The sequence below is a fragment of the Equus quagga genome, chromosome 13 (assembly GCF_021613505.1).
Source record: "Equus quagga isolate Etosha38 chromosome 13, UCLA_HA_Equagga_1.0, whole genome shotgun sequence".
NCBI lineage: Eukaryota > Metazoa > Chordata > Mammalia > Perissodactyla > Equidae > Equus > Equus quagga.
The window spans coordinates 4,502,138-4,517,889 of NC_060279.1; the positions used below are offsets into that span (position 1 = coordinate 4,502,138).

Genomic DNA, 15,752 nt, shown 5'->3' on the forward strand with positions numbered 1-15,752 from the left:
TCAATAGTGGAAATGGTAATGAAGAAACATTGCAACTTACATCACCATTTCTAAAACATAAAGGTTTTTTTTGAGGATCCGAACCGGCGAAACTCTGGGCCACCGAAGCGGAGCGTGCGACCTTAACCACTCGGCCATGGGGTCGGCAGCATGAGACATACATTTTTAAACAAAATAACAAATCTAGTTGCCCTGAAGAACTTCGATGAAACTGTTGATAAAATAATGACATAAATTTACTTCCTAATTTCCTTATCTGAGAGAAATTACTCAACTAATTATTATATAAATTCTACCCAGAAAGTATGTCATTCATTGTATGTGTGATTCTCTCCCTAGGGAAAGACTTCCTTTTTTTTTTTTTGAGGAAGATTAGCCCTGAGCTAACTACTGCCAATCCTCCCCTTTTTGCTGAGGAAGACTGGCCCTGAGTTAACATCCATGCCCATCTTCCTCTACTTTATACATGGGGCGCCTACCACAGCATGGCTTTTGCCAAGCGGTGCCATGTCCGTACCCAGGATCTGAAGTGGCAGAGCCCAGGCCACTGAGAAGCTGAACATGCGAACTTAACTGCTGTGCCACCGGGCTGGCCCCAAAGACCTCCTTCTTAGAACAGAATAGGTAACTTTCACACACATGCAAACACACACACACACACACAAATATTGAACTGAGGTGCTCACTATGTCCCAATGTGAAAAATTTTTTTTTTTTTTTGAGGAAGATTAGCCCTGAGCTAACATCTGCTGCCAATCCTCCTCTTTTTGCTGAGGAATACTGCCCCTGAGCTAACATCCGTGCCCATCTTCCTCTACTTTCTATGTGGGATGCCTGCCACAGCGTGGCTTGATAAGCGGTGCGTAGGTCTGCACCCAGGATCCGGGGCGGTGAACCCTGGGCCACCGAAGCGGAGCGTACAACCTCAACCGCTGCGCCACCTGGCCGGCCCCTAGAGTTTCTTACTGAATGTTTCCTCTACCTCTTCCCATCCCTTTCATTCCATTTCTCTGTGATTTGTTGCTTTTCAACATCCCTCAACATTCTTCGTAGTTCCCTATATTAAGCAAGTCTATACCTGTTTGCTATCATGGGACAAACTACTTACAAATCCTTAGAATTTGTAAAGGTTACTCTTTGACATAGATATTGACTGTCAAAAATCACTCATTTTTATTTGTACTAAAGCTAGTTCTGATTTCACACTAAGAACAGGAAGGGCTATTGTTTGAGAGCCATTATACTTTTTATATCTTCTGTAAAGCCTTGGAAACAGCTATCACTCAAATGGTACCCAGAACATCATGGATATATAATCATTTTTAAACTGTTGATTGAAAATAGGCTTCGGTGGAAATTCTAAAGTAAAACAACAGGTGAAGCAACTAGCTAAGATAGCTAATACCCATTTTAGGGTTGATATATTCTAATTTACATGTTTCTTCAATTACAAAGAATCAATGACTTTTAGATTTAGAAAGATTGCTGAAATCGTCTAGTTCAGGCACTTATAAGTCAGGTAAATGAGGGTCAGAGAGGTGGAATTACTCATCTAAAATACCCAGCACAGGAAGGCTAAAAGCTTAGAGCCCGAAATCCTAATCTAACCATAACTATATGGGTTTATCTAATGAAATCTGAGTTTCCTGAGGGCTCTGAGAGTGGGAAAAGCCCTAGTAGAAACACCAAATCGTATATTATTACAGCTGGAAAGGACCTTAAGGAAAATCTAAACTCCCTTATTTTTATAGATGAAAAAGACAGTTAGAAGTAATTTGCCTTATACTCAGCAATTCTGGATAGAGCAAGGACCAGAACACAGGTCTTTGATCCCAGTCCTCTTTCTACTATATCCCTTTAAACATATTTCATACTCTTATAACCAAAATTAATATTCCTACATGACTCGGAAATGACAAATTATTTATAGCTTTTCCTAATTAGAGCTTGCTTCTCCTTTGGTACATCTGATGAATCAAATTAGGTGAGGCATAAACAGTCTTAATTTTTAAAAATTAGTTTAAAATCAGTTTAGCAGACAAAAGTGTCAAATAATTACAGCAAAGGTTGCACTCTCTTTATGCTCTTTCTGAGGATAGAGTATCTCTGTGGGCAGTGATTTTTATTTTATTCATTAACGTATCCCAAGTGCCAGAACACTGCCTAATTTACAGTAGGCCCTCAATAAATATTGAGTCATTCAACTTTCTTGGTAGCTAACTGTTTAAAGATATTCCATTTTTTATCAATATCTTACAGTTGTATTTGAAATCCCAGCTTTCCATTTTGATTCTCATTCCGTAATTTTAAGGTAATAGAGTTTATTAATGTAAGAAATAATATATATATTTATATATTTAGTGTATATTCTAAACACATATTAAATATATATTTAAGAATATATCTGTATATAGATGTATTATATATAATGTACTATACGGACATAATATATAATATAGCTATGCAGATGTCTATCCTACACTGCCTTTAGAATTCATCAGATAATCTCTGTGGCAAAAAAATAAATTGTTCTAAATGGAGATGTTAAAGAACTATGTAACTATGTGGGTATCTACACTGGTTATTTATTTGATCCACATTTGGCTTTATTTACATATAATAAAATAATATATACTTTGAACTAAGTTGTAGTAAACTATCTAGTATATAACATCAATTCCCTTAGTATTTAATTCTGAATACTTATGATAAAGATAGTCCCTTACGAACACAGCTAATATTGGTTTATTTACTACATTTTCAATTTTTAAAATATTCGCAAGGTCTTTAAGATAAATAAGAAAAAAACAATTCTCTTACCTAGGAAAAATGCTAATGTTCCTGTTACTAAGACCTTACAGTAACTTCTCCCATGAGCCTTCGCAGAAACATCATGTAACAGAGAATGATATTCTCAGCAGCAGCACGCTAAGCACTGCAGCAAATTTCATAGAAGCGGTTTTTCAAAAGTTCTTCCATTTAAGGCAAAACATAAGTCAATAAAAGCAAAGCTACAGTGACTTAAAATAACATAGCTTTATTTATTTTTATTATTTATTTTATTTTTTCTCCAGTTTTACTGAGATATAATTGACATATAACATTCTATTAGTTTCAGGTGAACAACATGATTTGATACACGTTTATAGTTCTAAATGATTGATTAGTGCAATAAGTTTAGTTAACATCCATCACCTCACCTAGTTACAATTTTTTTTTCTTGTCATGAGAACTTTTAAGATCTACTCTCTTAGCAGCTTTCAAATATACAACACAGTATTGTTAACTCTAGTCACCATGTTGTACATTACATCCCCAAAACTTATTTATCTTATAACTGGAGGTTTATACCTTTTGATTGGCGTCAAGGATAATTTTTAGACTCTTTAGAGCTGTGGTCTCCTACTTTCTTTTGAACACATGACCATATCAGTAAAAAAAACCTTTGAGCACATATCCCCTACATACATAGTTTATATATTCCCAGTTTATACACATATATATGTGGACATATATATGTTGACTCCATGGAATTCAGTTGTGTGTGTATATACATAACTGTACTAATATATTTTTATACTTAAGATATATACACAATGGGAACTTAAAAAGGAGAAAATAATAATAAGCATTAACAGTTCTAGTTCTATTGTTTTCTTTCTGCATTACAATGCTTCATTTTGTGCACCCCTTGGGACAATTCACCCCATTTTGGAGCTCATAAATACAAAGTAATGACATTCCTCCACTAATAATTTTTTTTGTGCAACTAAGCTTTTAAGTAAACATTGGGTAGTACGACTTCAAGGTTATTTCTGTGATAAATATCTAGAGTATAGCTATGCAGTGGAGTCACATACTTCTATAGGCAGGAGGGGGTAAGGAGAGTGTCATAACTTACCAGAACTCAACTCCCTAGGGCAAACATTTGTTTAGAACTCTGTTCTTACTCTACAGAGGTAGATCATGATGTGCCAAGAACAACACATAGGTACATGAATGATGCAGGCCACAGGTCTAACTACAGTATATAATATAGATATATAATGCAATATTCTAACTCCAACGCATATCTATATAGAGACATATTCTTGTTACTTGTCTAGACATACTTGTCGGTGATAAAATTAAATCTCAAAAATTTAGAATCGGCAATGTATGATATACAAGTATTAATACCCTAGTCTTGCATATCATTGTCAAAACCTTCAGCATGTGAATCTATTCTAAGGTCTAAATGATGATTCAGGAATATACTATTATGCAAAATAGTATGCAAAAACTTTGAATATTCACTCTGGGTAACTCTTGGAACAATAATCAGTGTTTCTTCAGATTTTATTCAATACTAAGGAAGCAACAGTTATATTTTTCATGCTTCTACATTTCTACATTGGGGTGCCTACAACTATTTTTAAAAAGATTTATTTATTTATTTTTTATTTTTTGGTGAGGAAGATTGTCCCTGAGCTAACATCTGTGCCAATCTTCCTCTATTATGTATGTGGGACACCACCACAGCATGGCTTGATGAGCAGTGCCAGGTCTGCACCTGGGATCCGAATCCATGAACACTGGGCTGCCAAAGTGGAACGCGTGAACTTAACCACTATGCCACTGGGACGGCCCCCCTACCAATTTTTAATCACAAATAATTTTACAGTGATAGATATTCTTACTCTGCATATTGGTTAAAAGCTTAGATGGGAGGGAACTAACATTTGTTGACAGTCTAAGTGCAAAAACTCTGCCACGTGCTTTACAGACATTATACCATTTAATTTTCACAACAATCCTTAAATGGTGTTAATTATTACCCCCATTTTATAGATTAGAAAACTAAGGCTTGGGGGATTTAAGGCCAGGGTCACATAACCAAGATTTAAACCTAGATCTGTCTGGCTTCAAAGCCTATGCTTCTTTCACTACACGGAGAAAGGGGTACAATCAACTGAACTGATCCAAGAACACCTGGATGAAATGGACAATCCACAAATGAAAGGTAACTCCTCTTCATTCCGAAAGTTGAGTAATGATTATAGATGGTTAAAGCCAAGGCCTTGGAAAAGATCACTGTGAAACTACCCTCTAATCTTGTATTAAAGCAGTCTATAATTGCTCCTCCCCTGCTGGTATCACACAGTCCAAACACAAAGAGGGGCAGAGTTGACTCCACAGAATCCAGTTGACTCTAAAGTGAAGATCAGTACAGAAGCATTGCCCAATCCTCCCTCCTGAAAACCTTTGCCACAGAACAGAGCATAATTCCAAAAAATTGAGCGTTAAAAGAACTAAAAGGCAAATAAACTAAATAAACCTATTCATCGATAAATACCTCTCCTTAAAGATCAATTTTATAATGGGTATAATACTGTAGTAAATAACACTAAAGTATAATCCTAAGATATAGTTCATTGCATTATTAAATTGGAAATCAGATTTAGTAACCAGCTCTGACTCAGATACGCTGGGAAACAGACAACTTTCCTAATGACACCAGCTATAGATACAGATTTAACTATGTAGGAAAAAATGGCCACTTTTTGGGGTGCACTTCAATGTTTCAATTTACCACATATTTTCTAATCTGCTAAGTCTTAGGCTTGAAAGAGAGTTCAGAACAGTTCCCAGCCAAGTAAGTATTATTATGCACATTTTATAGGAGAAGTAACAGAATTCCAGGTCTTAAATAAAGAGTTGGAGGACTTGAGATCTTCCAGCGTCTTACAGAATTATTTTTTTCAACCATAAGAACGCTGTTCTCCAATAGGACAAGAAAGCTAACATTTACGGAGCATTTATGAAAAATGAAACACATGCTATCTTTAATTCTCACATCCACCACATTTTACAAAACCTAAGAGATTTAGGATTTTGCTCAAGGTCACACCTATACAAAGCAGCAGAGTAGAATTAAATCCAGGTCTGTGCACGTGAAAAGGCCCAGGGAGAGCTTGTTCAGTAATTTCATAAATAAGGATAGACAAACCAACTAGACCTGTGGGATGAGGAATGACACTGACTCTGACACCCGGGTCACGCATCCGCAGGCCCCTGCCAGCTGGAGCTGAAGGAAGTATGACCTTTACTCCAAACCCTCCGGTGCGACAAGACAGCTCTGCTCCGCGCGGGTCAATATACCACTACTCGTGGAGGAAAGAGGAGAGAATGAGGGTTTCGGGGTGGCCCGCACCCTTTCGCGGCTGCGGAAAAGGAGAAAGATCAAATCCAGAGGCCCGCTCCGGGTTTGAATGGTGCCTAAGGGATGGGGCGCAACAAAGGTCGCGAAGGGCGCTGAATCACAGGGTTATGAGAGATGTTGGATAAGAAGAAGGGAAAAGCAGGGAGGACGGGAGAGGAGGCGGACGCGCTCGAGGGGAAGCGGTTGGGGATGTGGGTGATGGCTCCAGCCGCAGAGGTGCCAGCGGGCCTCTAAAGGTCGACTTGAGATGGGGAGAGACGGAAGGTCTCGGTAGGAGCCATTCTAAGGGTCCATTACCTGCCGGGTGGTTGTACAACGGCCTCAACTTCTCAGGCAACATGAGCTCCACTTTATCGAGGACCCGGTGGTAGGTGGCCCGCAGGCCCCGGGCGCCGGCGGCTGACATCTCTGCGGACGAGTGATCGTGGGCGGCCGGGCGGGAGAGTGGCCGCGTGCTCGGCCCTGGCTGACAACGAAGGGCAGCTCGTCACTCTCCCCTGCGACAGCGCCTCGCGTCCTCCTCTCCCTTAGGGCGCCCTTCCCGGGGCTCAGCCTGCCCCCTGCGAACCGTCTACGGGCGGGGGCCGGGAGAGCGCTGAGGGGGCGGAGGCTCTGCGACTGCCCGCCCCGGGCCCGCCTCCCGCCGCCCGCCCTCCCGCAGCCGACCCGTAGGAGGAGTCATGGCAACAGGTGCCCAGAGGATTGCCTCACCGAGTCTTCCCTGAGCCCTGCCGGCAGCGCGCCTGCGCAAGCAGAGCTGCCGGCGGTGATTGGGCCGCCCCGCGGCGTGGGCGGGGCCCAGCGCGAACCTCCAATTTCTCCTTCCTGCCCTCGAGGCCATTTTGGAGAAGGGAAAGTGAAGCTGCACCGGCTCTAATCCGCTTTCACTTTGATCAGGAGGCCCGTAGTTAAAATGGGCTTTTCGGGCCTTCCGTGCCCCAACTAAAGATGACACCGCACAACTCTCTTGCTTCCTTCGGAATGAGACTCGTGAGCGAAAGGCTTCAGACCTCAGCTTCTCTCTCTATTCCTCGTCTGTCCATAGAGAATTAAGGATTGGGCTAGAGTGGCCTCAACCCACTTTTCTAGGGTGAGGGCAGCTGAGGCGGATACCGGCATCAGTCCCCGGGGGTGGTCGTCGTCTCGCGAGAAAGGCTTAGAAGGGAGGGTGTCGAGAACGAGGAGAGGGAGGAGTCGCGGCCACCTCCGCCTCCACCTCCTCTTGGAGGGGGGCCGAGGGAGGGGACTGTTGCTGATCTCAGGATGTTCTGGGTAGTCTGAGAAGGAGAGTATGAGGCGAGCTCCGGCTCGGGTGCGGCCGGGCTTCGGGGGCGAAGGCGCCGCTGCCGCCGCTGTTTAAGTCGCCGCTCCCGCGAGGGCTGGCGCACGGATGGTGCCGGTGCGACTCGGGTGTTGATCCGCGTGTCCCCTCCCCCTCCTCCCCTCCCCCACGCGGTGGGCTCCCCTCCCACCCCGGCCCGGCCGAGCCATGTCTCGGCGTGGCTCCTGCCCACACCTGTTGTGGGACGTGAGGAAAAGGTCCCTCGGGCTGGAGGACCCGTCCCGGCTGCGGAACCGCTACCTGGGTGAGCGGGGCCCGGGCGGAGGCGCCGAGGTCGCCGCCCGGGGGTGGGGGAGGGGGCTTCGCCGCGGGGGCTGTTGGCGGTGGGACAGCGCCTCGGCGGGGGCGCCCCGAGACCCGGGCGCCGGGGGACCTCGGCTGGCCGCGCCGGCGCCCTCCCGCTGCCGAGCCCCCGTGCCTGCCGCCAGGCGCCGCCCTTGCTGGGTTCTCTTCGGGGGGCCGCCCCGGGGGCAGGCAGTCCTGGCAGGAACGGTGTTGGGGTCGCCTCTGGAGGGGGACTCGGGAGGACACTTGCCGCCCCCCGGGGCTGCTTCGTTGGGAGCAGAAGTTGACGCTTTTGCTCCTCTTCGGCGCGCGCCTCGCTCGGCCGAAGGACCTAAGTTTTTGTTGACCCCTCGCCCCTTCCCTTTCCGGAGGGCCAGGTGTCGGCTGCGCCGGGCGCCCACCCTCGGGGACTGGGCGCCGCGGGCGGCCACGAGCACAGGCCCCCGGGGTCGGCGAGCCCCCGCCCGGCCGCTCGGCCCTTCGGTTGGTTGTGAGCGCCGTCCGGGGGTGTCGGGTTTCACGTTCCTCTCCCCTCTCCTGTGAAAGGCACTTGGCGTTTACTGTTTCCTAGTTAAGCCTTCTAAAAACAACCTTCAACACTTGAGCGAACAGCAGTCCACTTTTTTTTCGTTTTGGATCCAGTGGTTTTGTGAGAATTCTGGGTCGCACCTGAGCTAACTCAGAAGTCCGATATCTTAGAGGTGGACCTGTTTAGTAAGGGTGTTTTCCAAGTTTCTTCCTGGGCAGTCTGTTCATTACTCTCTTTTATTTCATTCTTTTAAAATTTGAAGATAAGACGACAACGTTCAAAAGTTTTTTTCCAATTTTGTCACTTTTTGCTAGGTATTTGTTGATGTCATTTGGTTTTGATTTGAAATCAATAAAAGAAAATGAAATCTCATTACACCTAACAGTTCTGGTGTGTAAATTATTTGCGAGGTTCGCAAGCATTTTTTTCTTATTCTTGTTTTTTAGTGTTGCAGGTGAAATAAGAATACATTCTCCTCGTAAAAACTTAGTAAAAATGAAGCAGAAATCCTTGTGATCCATTACAGTTTCACACACACACCCTGAGAGGTAACAACGTTATGTTTCCTGAGTATTCTTCAGGACCTTCTTTTACATTCTTACAAGCACATATGTACATGTAGAAATGCTAGTTTTGTGTTTGTGTGAGACCTGCATATATGGTGTCATATTGTGAACATTGTTTTGCAGCTTGCTTTTTCTGACTACATCTTGGAGATCTTTCCAAGGCGGTAAAAAGGATCTGAATATTCAGTCTTTTAAATTTGCTTAGTATTTAACAGCATGAAGGCACCGCAGTGGCCTCAACCTTTCCTCCTGAAATGGACGTTCCCTGTTAGCAACAGCACTGCCGCGAACATCCCTCTGCCTGCCGTTTGTGCGTTTGCTCTAGGCTAAGTACCTGGAGTGGTGATTAATCGTTTGAAAATTAAACACCGATAGAGAGTGCTTTTTTTAAACCAGTAACCAAAAAAGATGTGCAGGTTTTTTTTTAGTGTTTGTTCGCTGAGAAAGAACTTAATTTTAGTTTAATAAAACAAATTTTAATACTGTGTTCTGTAAGAATGAATTTATAATTTGGTTCTTTATCTCAGTTGGTTAGACAGTTAAGTACTTATATATAGGTTTATATATTAATGTTTTCTTCTGGTTAAGTTAGTTCACCTGTGTCTATGGCAGTCAGTTAAAATCTAACAAAACCATATATTTTCTTTTTCACTCTGCTCTGACTCACTAGTGAGAGTGGCATTTGTGCGTTGGGTGGAGAGGAATCGAAGAGTGAGAGTCCACTGACTTTAGTAGAAAGTCTAAATTATAGATGATCAAATGTGTATATACATAAAGGGAGTTCCTTATCTTAAATGATATTTTAAATGTGCTAACAATATGTACTTTATAATTAGCACATTCTTGAAACAGCTTCCTTTCAGTGTGGGTTTCTAAGTCTTGGAAAATAGCTTGCAAAGTAATTTCTTGGCCTTCGTAGGCCTTCTGTACACCCTTAGTTAATCTAACTCTTCCACACCACGGTGCTAATCTTGATTAGCATTCAGGACACAGCAAAATCCACATTTTAGTAGTGCCTGAATGAGATTTAAAAAAAATGATATTTTGAAGTACTCTTATAAACCTTTCCTTTTAAAACGTCCCAAGTCCAAGGGTTTTAGAAAGTAAATAGATCCTTTTTTTTTTGAGACTTCTGTTTAAACATTGTTTGTTTAACTACAGTATTGTAGGTTAAATATTTTTGTAATTTGTTTCCCTTATTTGTATTTCTAATAATGCGTTACTGCGAAAGAACGGTAAAACTGGTTAGAACAAATTGACAGATTTTTCTGTAACATTTACATTTCCAATTATTTCAGCATAACGTGTCTTTCCAATAGTAGTAGTGAAGCTTTGTAGGTGATTTTATTTAAATTTGGTTAATTACCTCCTTTCCTCCCATCAAGGGAAATTGCCAGTTCACAAAACATCCTTTTATGTTACGGGAATGAAGATAAATAATTTATCACACGTTATTTAGAAGAAAAAGATGTGTATGTTTACTTATGGCCCCCAAATTCACAAGATTCACCTGAACCAATAGAGACTTGTTTGGTCTAGCATGGGTTCAGAGGCCAGGCCAGGGCTTGTAATCTTTATGAGTCTCATCTAAATGTCAATGTAGGATTTATTTTTTTGAAGAGTGGTCGTCAGAGTCCAGAGTCAGGGACACCTGTAGGTTTAAATGTTTCAGAGTTTCTCAAGATACTCTATGCTAGCTGTCGAGGAGCGCTTTCAGAATTTAGTGATTATTATAACTTATCAGCCACACATATTTCGTCTCTGTATATACTTATACAGTTTGATAAAGATAAACGTTGCTTATAAAAGGACTATCATTTCTGTATGTTTCCTCTTTTTATTCATATTTCTCTCATTTTAGACAGACTTGCCTACAACTTGAATTTACACTTTTAACCATTCTAAATTAAAAGACAGTAATTGACAAAAAAATAAGGGAACTTTTTGAGGGAGTTGTTTGCTATAACATATAAACTGTTTAACATAAAATGTTTAAATAATGATTAGGCAGTTTCTTCGTCAGCTTGGGCTGCCGTAACAAAACACCGTAAACTGGGCGGCTTATAAACAACAGAAATTTATTTCTCACAGCCTTGGCAGTTGGAAGGCTGAGCTCAGGGTACCCACATCATCAGGTTCTGCCTCTGGTGAGGGCTTGCTTCCTGGTTCATAGCCATCTTTTCACTGTAACCTCACATGGCAAGGTGGGGAGCTGCCTCTCAGGGGTCTCTTTTGTAAGGGCTCTAATCCAATCATAATCACCTCCCAAAGACCACATCTCCTAATACTATTACCTTGGTGGTTAGGATTTTGACAAAGGAATTTTTGGGCGATACAAACATTCAGACTAGCAGGCAGCCAGTGACAACTTTATAGTGGAGATTGAAATCTCTTTTTGTAAGGGAGTTAGGAAGTCTGTGTCCTTCAAATATCATTCGAGTCAGTGTGTAGTGAAATGGATAATTTTGCATTTAGATTACTCTTTAACGTATTCCGAATACATCTACATTCAGGCTTACCAAGTTCTTCATACTGTGTTGCCAAGTTACAATATATGAGGGTCAGTAAATTTGACTTTTGCCTCTTTGTTAGCCACTGGGGAAAAGTTAGTGGAGTATTTGTATTTTGTTTCTTTAGTCTTGAAATCCATTGAAAGTTGCAAAGTGTATGATTTCAGTAGTGAAAAATGGCTGTCAAACATGGCCAAAGTATAGTAGAATATGCAGATAATTTTTAAAGGTAAGGCCACCAAAGGCATATTACCAGTCATAACAACTGCAGGCAACTGAATATGACTGCTGTGGATCTCATTCCCCTCCTATAGGATGAAAGTGCTTAGAAGGGATAAGAGCTGGTAGCATAAAATTTATGTTGCGGGTCTATTTTAGGTCAGTGTTTTTCAAATGTTTTGACCACGATCCACAGTAAAAATGCATTTATGTGGCAATTTGTGATATACACACACAACTAAAATAAAAGATTCTCCAAATGATATTTAGCCTTACTAGATGGAGTACATTCAATTTTCTGTTCTGTATCGTGTTGTTAAAAGTGTTAGTGTTGACCTGGTAGCATATCCATTAAGGAGTGTTGGCTTAGGTTTGCAAAACTACTGGGTGGTGTGTGTTTTTACGATGGTAATCGAATGTTATCAACTCCAAGTTTAGGGGGGATACGTTTCCCAAGTCCTTGCAGCAGATTAAAAAAATATTGTTTTAAACATTGCTGATGGCTAATAAAGAAGATATATATAATGAAACTTCATTTTATTTATATCTTAGAAAACATAACTAGGGTATAACACTTTTAAATCCTCATTTCTTGGAAAATACCTATATTGGGATTGCTGAGTTGTATGATAATATTGTTAGAATTCTTTATGTATTCTTGATGGAAGTCCTTAATCAGATATGTCTTTTGCAAATATTTTCTCCCAGTTTGTAGCTTGTCTTTTCTTTTTCTTAACAGCACCTTTTATAGTTCATGCTTTGTGTGTCCTGTTTAAGAATAGTTACCTAATCCAAGGTCATAAAGATTTCTACTATCCTTTTTCTGGAAGTTTTCTATTTTTAACTCTTACATTTAGGGCTGTGAACAATTTTGAGTTAATTTTTATATATGCTGTGAGGTAAGGGTCAGGTTTCGTTTCTTTGTATATGAATGTGCAGCTGATTTAGCACTTTTTGTGAAAAGGCTATCCTTTCCCCTTTGTTGCACCTCAATTGACCATATATGTAAGTCACTTTCTGTACCATGTTCCATTGATCTAGGTGTCTATCTTTATGCTAGTACTTCATGTCTTTATAGTAAGTGTTGAAATCAGCTAGAGTGATATTTTGAACTTGGTTCTTTTTTCCAAAATTATTTTGTCTATTCTGGGTTCTTTGCATTTCCATATGAATTTTAAAATCAGCTTGTTAACTTCTACTAAAAAGACCTTGGGATTTTGATTGGTATTGTGTTGAAGCTATACATTATTTCAAGGAGAACTGTAGTCTTTACTATTGAATCTTCCAATCTTTGACGGTGGTTTTTCTCTCCATTTGGGTATTCTTTCATTTCTCTCAGCAGTGTTTTATATCTTTCAGTGTACAAATCTTGTACATATTTTATTATATTTATCCCTATATATATGTTTTTAATACCGTTTTAGATGGTATTGTTTTTTAATTTCAATATCAAATTATTCATCATGGATATGTAGAAATACAACTGATTTTTTTTTTAATTGTCCTCACATCCTGCAGCTTTACTAAACTTACTCATTAGTACTTATAAACTTTTGTTTTTTGCAATTTTTTGGGGATTTTCTGTAGATGATTATGTCACTGTATATTAAGAGAGTTTTGTTTCTTCCTTTTCACTTACATTCTTTTTTTTCCTTTTTCTTGCTTAACTGCACTGGCCAGGACTCTAGTAGAATCTTGAATGGAAGTAGAGAGAGTGGACATCCTTGCTCATTCCTCATCCTTCAGTATTTCGCGATTAAATTAGTTGTTGGATATAGGATTTATCCGATTGAAGAAATTCCCTTCTATTCTTAGATTGCTGAGAATGTTTATCATGACTAGTTGTTGAATTTTGTTAAGGTTTTTTCCTGTATCTATTGAGTTGATTATATGATGTCCCTTTCATTGATTCTGTTAATATGCTATATTAACATATTGGTTGATTTTTTTAATGTTGAGCCAACATTCAGTTCTGGGCTAAATCCTACTTCCTTATGGTAAATTATCTTTTATATATTGCTGGCTTCAATTTTGGTAAGAATTTTACGTCTGTGTTCATAAAAGATATTAACGTATAGTTTTCTTGTTATATTTTTGCCAGTTTTTGGTATCAGGATGATGCTGCCCTCATAAATGAGTTGAATGTGTTCTCTTTCTCTGAAGAGTTTGTGTAAAATTGAAATTATCTTTTACTTAAGCATTTAATAGATTTCAGCATTGAAACCCCATTGAAGCTGTCTAAGCTTGGAATTTTCTTTCTGGGAAGGTTTCTTTTTGGTACTCTATTTAACTTTTTATTTTGAGATAATTGTAGATTCATATGCAGTTGTAAGAAGTAATACAAAGAGATTCCATATACCCTTCAACCAATTCCCCCCAATGGTAACTGACATCTTGTGCAACTATATTATAATATCAAAACCAGGAAATTGACATAGGTAAATCTGTGAACTTTGAGATTTCCCCAGTTTTACATGCACTCATTTGTGTGTATTTAGTGCCAGGCAGTTTTAACAGATTAATTTTAATTAACTTTAATAGATTAATGTTAGTTTTAATTCATTAATGTGGTTACCACCACATTTAAGATACAGAACAGTGTCATCACAATTCTTTGTGATACTTTTTTTTTTTTAGATTGGCACCTGAGCTAACATCTCTTGCCGATCCTCTTTTTTCTTTTCTTTCTCCCCAAAGACCCCCAGTACATAGTTGTATATTCTAGTTGTAGATCCTTCTGGTTGTGCTATGTGGGACGCCGCCTCAGCATGGCTTGATGAGTGGTGCTAGGTCTGCACCAGGAATCCAAACCAGTGAAACCCTGGGCCACTGAAGTGGAGCGCATGAACTTAACCACTCCGCCTCGGGCCTGGCCCTTGTGATACCCTTTTATAGCCACAGCTACATCTTTCTTTCCTTACTGCTAACCCCTGGCAACCACCAATCTGTTGTCCATCTCTGTAATTTTGTCATTTCAAGAATGTTATATAAATAACATGTGTGTAACATTATAAATAACAGCATGTAACCTTTTGAGATTGGCTTTTTTCCCTCGGCATAATTCCCTTAAGATCCATCCAAGTTGTTCTGTGAATCAATAGTTTATTCCTTTTCATCGTTGATAAGTGTTTCAAGATATGGGTCTATGACTTTAACCATTTACCTGTTGACAGATGTTTAGATTATTTCTAAATTTTGACTATTAAGTGTAAAGTGTTATATATAAACATTCATATATATAGGTTTTTGTATGGCTGTACGTTTTCTTAAGTTTCTGAAGTTTCATAAGTTTTCTCTCTGGGATGTGTCCAAGAATTACAGTTACTGGTCTGTATGGTAAGCACATTGTTTAATTTTGTAAGAAACTGCTGTACTCTCCCTGTCAGCCATGTATGAGTAATCTGGTTTCTTTGCATCATCACCAGCATTTGGTGTTACCACCGTTTTTTGGGTTCTTTGTTGTTTTTTGTGAGGAAGATTCACCCTGAGCTAACATCTGTGCCAGTCTTCCTCTACTTTGTATGTGGGATGCCTCCACAGCATGGCTGATGAGTGAAGCAGGCCTGCACTTGGGATCTGAACCTGTGAACGTGGGCCGCTGAAGTGGAGCCTGCCAGACTTTAACCACTTGGCCACAGGGCTGGCTCCTAATGGCTGTTTTACATTTTAGAGATTCTGATAAGTAAATAGTCATACTTCATGGTTTTAATTTACGTTTCCCTAATGGCTAATGTTGAGCACAATTTTATGTGCTTATTTGCTCTCTTTGTAGTTTCAGTGAAATGTCTCTTCATGTCTTTTGCTCAATTTTTATTTGGATTGTTATTTTTTTTTTTACTGTTGAGTATTGAGACTTATTTATACAGTTTAGGTACTAGTCCTTTGTCAGATATGAAGTTTCCAAAGTTTTCTCCCAGTCTATAGCTTGTCTTTTCATTCTCTTCACAGGGTCTTTTGCAGAGTAAAGGTTTTTAACTTTGGTGAAGTCTAATTTATCAATGTTTCCTTTTATGGATTATGCTTTTGGTATTATGTCTGAGAACTCTTAACCTATCCCGTGTCCTGAAGATTGTCTCCTATGCTTTTTCCCTAAAGTTTT

The 15,752-nt window shown here is 40.1% G+C and overlaps 2 protein-coding genes across 10 annotated transcripts in view; one reads left to right on the forward strand and one right to left on the reverse strand.

The window, feature by feature from the left end:
• MPC2 (mitochondrial pyruvate carrier 2) overlaps nucleotides 1-6,816 on the reverse strand; it is a 28,530-nt gene extending 21,714 nt beyond the window's left edge. The window contains exon 1 of the mRNA XM_046681521.1: nucleotides 6,500-6,816. Coding sequence (XP_046537477.1) covers nucleotides 6,500-6,608 — 109 coding nt within the window. The 5' untranslated portion in view covers nucleotides 6,609-6,816. The remainder of the gene's footprint in view (nucleotides 1-6,499) is intronic.
• A 608-nt stretch (nucleotides 6,817-7,424) lies between these two features.
• Nucleotides 7,425-15,752, forward strand: part of DCAF6 (DDB1 and CUL4 associated factor 6) — a 146,937-nt gene continuing 138,609 nt past the window's right edge. For 5 of the 9 annotated variants that reach the window (XM_046681509.1, XM_046681510.1, XM_046681512.1 and 2 more), the window contains exon 1: nucleotides 7,432-7,788. In XM_046681509.1, the coding sequence (XP_046537465.1) occupies nucleotides 7,692-7,788 (97 nt within the window). In that variant the 5' untranslated portion in view covers nucleotides 7,432-7,691. Of the gene's footprint in view, nucleotides 7,789-15,752 lie in introns of all 9 variants that reach the window. The other 4 variants (XM_046681511.1, XM_046681516.1, XM_046681517.1 and 1 more) reach the window with 4 other exon arrangements.